The sequence below is a fragment of the Ostrinia nubilalis genome, chromosome 17, assembly GCF_963855985.1.
Source record: "Ostrinia nubilalis chromosome 17, ilOstNubi1.1, whole genome shotgun sequence".
NCBI classification, from domain to species: Eukaryota; Metazoa; Arthropoda; class Insecta; order Lepidoptera; family Crambidae; genus Ostrinia; species Ostrinia nubilalis.
Genome location: NC_087104.1, coordinates 1,383,290 through 1,390,666, shown reverse-complemented (window position 1 = coordinate 1,390,666; position 7,377 = coordinate 1,383,290). Strand labels below are relative to the sequence as shown.

At 31.8% G+C, this 7,377-nt stretch overlaps 1 protein-coding gene across 1 annotated transcript; it reads left to right on the top strand.

Annotated features, from left to right (window-relative positions):
* Nucleotides 1-2,785: 2,785 nt before the first annotated feature.
* On the top strand, nucleotides 2,786-4,099 carry LOC135080191 (uncharacterized). Its single transcript, XM_063974874.1, has 3 exons — nucleotides 2,786-2,908; nucleotides 3,483-3,648; nucleotides 3,939-4,099. Exons 1-3 carry the CDS (start codon nucleotides 2,786-2,788, stop codon nucleotides 4,097-4,099), a joined length of 450 nt encoding a protein of 149 aa, XP_063830944.1.
* The last annotated feature ends 3,278 nt before the right edge of the window (nucleotides 4,100-7,377 follow it).

The following is a 7,377-nucleotide window of genomic DNA, read 5'->3' as shown; positions in this document are numbered from 1 at the left end:
TAAGTATGGGTAGCTAAAGATATATTTTTTTAAATCTACTTACTACCTCAGATGGGCTAACTCAGTTGATTTTACTTTTCGCGTGAATGGTTATCCTTTGTCAAACGTCCACAAAAGTGGACGCCTTTTGATTTTTTAATGCAGAACAAGACTTAGGGACAACATATCAAACAGAGGACGGGCAGCAACGCTCTCTGAAAAACATCAATCTTTTAAACTGCGATCTCCAACCCGCCTGCCAAGCGTTGGGATTATGGCAAAACCATCCACTATAGGTAAAGGAGGCTCATAGTTCAGCAGTGGACTGTAGAGGGCTGTTGATGATGATGATGAATGCAAAACAAGGAAAGTTGACTGCAATCACACCTGATGTTGGGATACAGCCTAGAATGGTACATATCTGCCCTGTATGTGCGTATTTACTCATGCCTTGATGAGTCCCAAATTATAGCGCTCGGGAAAGACAACAGCAGGCCAGTTCAATTTACCATCAGATAAATTAAACCCGCTTTTGTTTTTCTGGTAATGGTAGTATTTTTGAATTTCAGATACATCAACGAGAAAAACCTTTACTGATTTTCGCAAACTGGTGTACTTAAAGCCCGTCGAGTTAACAGCGGCTCGCATCCAAAGGCTGGACTACGGTATACTCATCACATATATTTCTGTTGTGACGACCTTCACTGTACTTTTACTGCAAAATGTTTACAGTGAATGAAGTTTCCTTCTTCTTACTAGGCTGAGGCTGAATTTCAGATTGTAAAAACAGTCTCAACAGAAAAGTAAAATAACTCCATTAAAAGTAGATTTAATTTCAATTAGTGTGTAAATTCAATAATTCATTTTTAAGAATCTGTATAATTTAGAAATGTATGTTTTCAAATAGAGTGAATAGATTAAAGTGTTAAGAACAAATATTGGGCGTCTTCTTTTATTTCATACTTTTAAAACTACATTTTTAATATAAGTACAGAAAATTGTAATAAAAAGTCTGAAGTTTTAGTGTTATATTTTTCTTTAATTGGAAATCTTTCAACAACAGTGATAAGGCTTTTGATACACGGGCTTTGCTTAGCATTGCGTGCAATTATTCGTAGAAACGTGTGCAATACCATACATACACACTTACTCGTATATTTAATAACCAAAAATTATGTCACTTGTATTTTAAAACAGATATTAATGATTGTGATTGTTATGAAATAATAGCAAATCCATAAAAATACTTACTTCATAAATTTTCATTAAAGGCCTTCAAACCAAGATGCTTAATCTCAATATCTTTAGAAAACTTATTGTAATAAAAACCTAAATCACATTGATATCATGCTAACCAAGCTGTGGATGACTGGGACCTACTATCCCGGTGTAATCGATAAAACATGATATAATTTTATCTAAAAATTAAATATAATAAACATCTTTAAATAATTTGATATATTACCAACTGTGGGTGTGCCCGATTAGGAGAAAAAGCCCCATGAGTTTTCCTCAAAACTATAATAATTAAAATACAACCAAATAGAATCAACTGCGCACCTGGCAGCCGTGACGTCACATCGAACGAGGGGAAGTGTGCGGGTGAGTACCCAGGAAAGTTGAATTCCAGCGAGGTGCGCAGTTAGCTCGGTCGGGTTGTACGTACGTAACTAATTTAGCTGCATTTCAAATTTTGCCACCCTACAAGCTAGATATCCATTGTATACTTATTTATTACTATTGAAATTGATAGCACGTAATATGATTCCGTTCATTCTAAACCATTTTGTGCCATTACATAAAATACATGCAGTAATGTATTCAATTATTCATATTAAAATGTGAACTAAACGTCGCATTAATTATCTTCTGTATCAGGTGAAATTAATTTGATAAATTATGTATGAACGATAATGTACTGATTATCTCTAAAAGTTATAATCGTGACAATAACCATCAAAAATCCATTATGAACTTAACGTTTTTCTGTGTAAGTTCTACAAATCAACTACTAATGTTACAAATTCCCTCTGATCCAGTCGGTGTGTCAGTAAATCAAAACAAAATTATGTTTAAAAGGAAACTTCTGAAAGAACCTAAGGATGCCTTTGATACTTTATCTCCAATACATAATTTACTAAGAATAGTTTTTCTAACCAGTATTTATCGTAAAAATAAATCTTTGAGAATATCGTCGTCTTGGTTCAAACAAATACCGATTATTACAGTATTAACTTTATTTTCAATAACAGTTATTATGGTCAAGATAATGAAATCCGAAAATGTCTATGTAAATATAAATTTTTTCACAAAATTCGCCAATTCGACTCGATTCACGTACATTGTGACGCAAACTATACTGTACGTCATTGACTTGACCTACACTTTCAAAGGCGGATGTCCAAGCTTAAACTATTTCAAAATGTATGAAATTATCGATAATGTGCTTGGAAGAACGTACCTCACTATAGTAAAGCAAAATATATTTATAATAACAGTGACAATTAATTTGTTTTTTTGTTCTTACATCGTGGTTGCTTCTTTGAACATGTCTTTTGTATACGACAACATAAGCACTTTATTTGGGATCGTATACATTAGTGAAAAGGTTTTAATGTATATAAACGTTTTGACTGCGATTGAAATATGTGCAAATATAATACAAATTGAGTACAGACTCAGAAGCATAAGAGATTTATTGCAAGCTTTTTATTTATCAAAAAATAGTACACCAGGTACGATTGATGTGGTCGGTGAGAAGAATTGGTTGTACTTCTCGAAGGACAAAGAGAATGCTAAAAAGAATATGAGGAATTCTTCTTCACGTGTTTTTGGGTTCAATATTTTGAATGATTTAAGTTGGTTGAATAAATGCTATCTGTTGTTGATTCAGCAATGCAATTTTATTAATACAGCGTTTGGTGTAAGAGTGAGTAAAATGTTTTTTTTTAACAATAAATTGTAATGCAATTGGTGTACTGACAATGCATAAACCCTTTACGCAACTACTTGAAGAGTTTTTACAATATTTCTACATGAAATTTCGTGCATTCTTTCTCGGGAAATAAAAATAAATCACTTTTTTTAATTACTACTAAAAGTTTAACTTATTAAAAAGGATGAAGCACTGACGAGACGAGTGAAAAAAGTGGACCACAATTATTTTTATATACTCTGTCCAATATCTAATCTTGAATTCTTAATGACTCAACTCCTTGTTTTTTTTTTTTCAGATTTTACTAACTTCAATATATCAATTATGGACATTTGTAAATGTCATTAATATCTTCATTAAAATCATAACTGGAGCACTTGTAAGTAAATTTTTGAGTACGTAATATATTTTTTATACTAATAATTCCCAAATGAAACAAAATGTTAAGTAAAAATGGTGGTGTGGCACTTTGTATACTTGTGACGTGAAAAAATAAAGCAATTACACCGTGCAAAAGTGTCCTATGTCTATTTTTATATTATTATTGTACTATATATTTTAATTTCAGGATGGTGTCATAAAAACGAAATGTATTACAGCATTACAATGTATTTCGAGGATATTGATCAGTGCAGTAATGTTGTATAGTTTGGTGCATCGCTGTGAAAAAACTTACGAGCAAAGAGAACAGATAATTCGCATTTTAGACCACATATTAGTTAGCAAAGATATCAGTAAGTGTGGGTACCTAAAGATATTTTATCCTACCTCAGATACCTCAGTTGATTTTACTTTTCGGGTGAATGATTTTTATTTAATGCAGAACAATTTTATTTAATTTGACTGCAATCACACCTGATATTAAGTGATATGCAGGCCATAGGTGCTAATTTAATTTATGGGTAGTTTTTGAAGGGAATTTTTGGGGTCTAGTTGGATGATCGCATAATAATAATACTATCACCATATAAATTGAACCCGCTTTTATTTTACTGGTAATGATAGTAATATTCATAAATTTCAGATACATCAACGAGAAAAACCTTGACTGATTTTCGCAGACTGGTCTGCTTAAAGCCCGTCGAGTTGACAGCGGCTCGCATCCAAAGGCTGGACTACGGTATACTCATCACATATACTTCTGTTGTGATAACCTTCACTGTACTTTTACTGCAAAATGTTTGAAGTGAATGAAGTTTCCTTTTTCTAACTAGGCTGAGGCTGAATTTCATATTGTAAAAACAGTCTCAACAGAAAAGTAAAATTACTTCATTAAAAGTTGATTATTAATTTCAATGAGTGTGTAAATTCAATAATTCTTTTATAAGAATCTGTATAATTTAGAAATGTATGTGTTCAAATAGAGTGAATAGATTAAAGTGTTAAAAGAAATATTGGGTGTCTTGTTATTCATACTTTTAAAGCTACATTTTTAATATAAGTACAGAAAATTTTAATAAAAAGTCTGAAGTTTTAGTGTTATATTTTTCTTTAACTGGAAATCTTTTAACAATAGTGATAAGGCTTTTGATACACGAGCTTTGCTTAGCATTGCGTGAAATTATTCGTAGAAAAGTGCGCAATACCATACACACTTAGTTTACTCGTATATTTTAATACCCAAAATAATATCAATAAATCTTATAAAAATACTTATTTCATAATTTTTTATTAAAGGCCTTTAAACCAAGATGCTTCATCTCAACATCTTTAGAGAACTTATTGTAATAAAAACCCAAATCACATAGATATTATCATGCTAACCAAGCTGTGGATGACTGGGGCCTACTATCCCGGTGTAATCGATAAAACACGATATAATTTTATCTAGACTTCGTGATAATATTTATTATCGATTTTAGACTACACATGACGAACATTAGAATAATTTTTGATCATTAGAATAGTTAACAATACATTAAAATAGTTTGACATTATTACCAACTGTGGGCGTGTCCGATTAGGAGAAAAAGCCCCATGAGTTTTCCCCAAAACTATAATAATTAAAATACAAAATACAACCCGATCGAATCAACTGCGCACCTGGCAGCCGTGACGTCACATCGACGCTCTGGTACGGACGGGGTGAACGAGTGGTGGTGTGCGGGCGAGTCCCCGGGAAAGTCGCATTCCAGCGAGGTGCGCAGTTGGCTCGATCGGGTTGTACATATATTACTAATTTACCTGCATTTCAAAATTTTGCCCACCTTACAGGCTAGATGTCCATTTTACTTATATATTTATTATTAAAATTTATGCACGTAATAATAATATGGAATGATGCCATTTATTCCAAACCATTACATAAAATACATGCAGTAATATATTCCATTATTCAAATTAAAATGTAAACTAAACGTCGCATAAATCATCTTCTGTATCAGATGAAATTAATTTGATAAATTATGTATGAACGATAATGTACTGATTACCTCTAAAAGCTTTAACAGTGACAATAACCATCAAAAATCCATTATCAACATAACGTTTTTCTGTGTAAGTTCTAGAATCAACTACTAATGTTACAAATTCCCTCTGATCGAGACGAGACGTTGTGTCAGGAAATTAAAACAAAATTATGTTTAAAAGGAAAATTCTAAAAGAACCTAAGGATGCATTTGATACTTTATCTCCAATACATAATTTACTAAGATTAGTCTTTCTAACCAGTGTTCATCGTAAAAATAAATCTTTGGAGATATCATCATCTTGGTTCAAACAAATACCGATTGTTGCAGTATTAACTTTATTTTCAATAACAATGATTATAGTCCAGATAATTATATCCAAAAATCTGGATGGGAATAAAGATTTTTCTAAGAAATTCAGTGATGCAACTCGGTTCACGTACATTTTGATGCAAGCTGTACTGTATATCATCGATTTGATCTACACTTTCAAAGGCGGATGTCCAAGCTTAAACTATTTCAAAATGTATGAAATTATCGATAATGTTCTTGAAAGAATATACCTTTATGCCATAAAAGAAAAGATATTTCAAATAACTGTGTACATAAATTTGTTTTTTGGTTTATACACCGTGATTGCTTTAGGGAATGTGTATCTTATGTACAAAACCGATATCATAATGTTTACGGCGTACTGTTTTCAAATGGTTTTACTTTTTATAAACATTTGGACTGTAATTGAAATGTGCGCAAATGTAATACAAATTGAGTACAGACTCAGAAGCATAAGAGATATATTGCAAGATTTTTATTTATCAAAAAATAGCACAACAGGTACGATTGATGTGGTCGGGGAGAAGAACTGGTTGTACTTCTCGAAGGACAAAGAAAATGCTAAAAAGACTATGGAGAATTCTTTACATGTTTTCGTGTTCAATCATTTGAATGATTTAGGTTGGTTGAATAAATGCTATCTGTTGTTAATTCAACAAAGCAATTTTATTAACGCAGCATTTGGTGTTAGGGTGTTTAAAACTTTTTTTTGACGATTGTAATGCACTAATTGGTATAATATAATGACAATGCATAAGCCCTTTGTGCAAGTACAAAGGTTTTACAATATCAAAATGTTTGAAGTATTTTATGAAATAAAAGATGTAGATTTTTCCTCTATCAAACATTACAAAGTTTTAACTCTATTTCTTTACAAGTTGAAAGTCCGCTGATTCTTTCGCAGAAAATTAAAAATTTCCGATTTTGTAGATAATTACTGATGTAACTTTTTTTCTATTTCTAATAGAAAATACTGTTTGCTGATGACTACTGGTACTGGTAAACTGAACCAATACGTTCTGTCCTTACGTTGTACTTTTTATTTTTTCAGATTTTACTAACTTTTACATACCAATTATGGACCATAATAAACATCAGTAACCTCTTTTTTAATATTATCATAATTGGAGCAATTGTAAGTAAATATTCAGTACCTAGTGATATATTGTTGTATTTATGACTAGCTTTCCGCCCGCGGCTTCGCCCGCGTGGAATTATGTCTGTCACAGAAAAACTATATTGCGCGCGTCCCTGTTTCAAAAATCGGGGTAAATACTATCCTATATCCTTTCCCGGGACTCAAAATATCTCTATGACAAATTTCATCAAAATCGGTTTAGTGGTTTAGGCGTAAAAGCAAGACAGACAGACAGAGTTACTTTCGCATTTATAATAATAGTATAGATTCCCAAATAAAAAGCGAATGTGAAGTAAAAATGGTTTCAAGCACTTCAAGCCCGACTAAACTATCGGCCGACGAAAAATCAACAGTGTGCGCCTACTCTTAGTGCCTATTCACTCTCGTCTTGAAAACTTATGAAGTGAACAAATCATATTAATTTATTATATCAAAAAATAATATAACGTAGTTTTTTTTTTAAATTAATTACTTTTTATTTCCGTTGTCTCGTTATGAACTGCATAGATGGACGCCGTCTATAATAACAATAATTAATTGCGATGTATTCAATTTCAGGATGACGTAATAAAAACAAAGTTTCT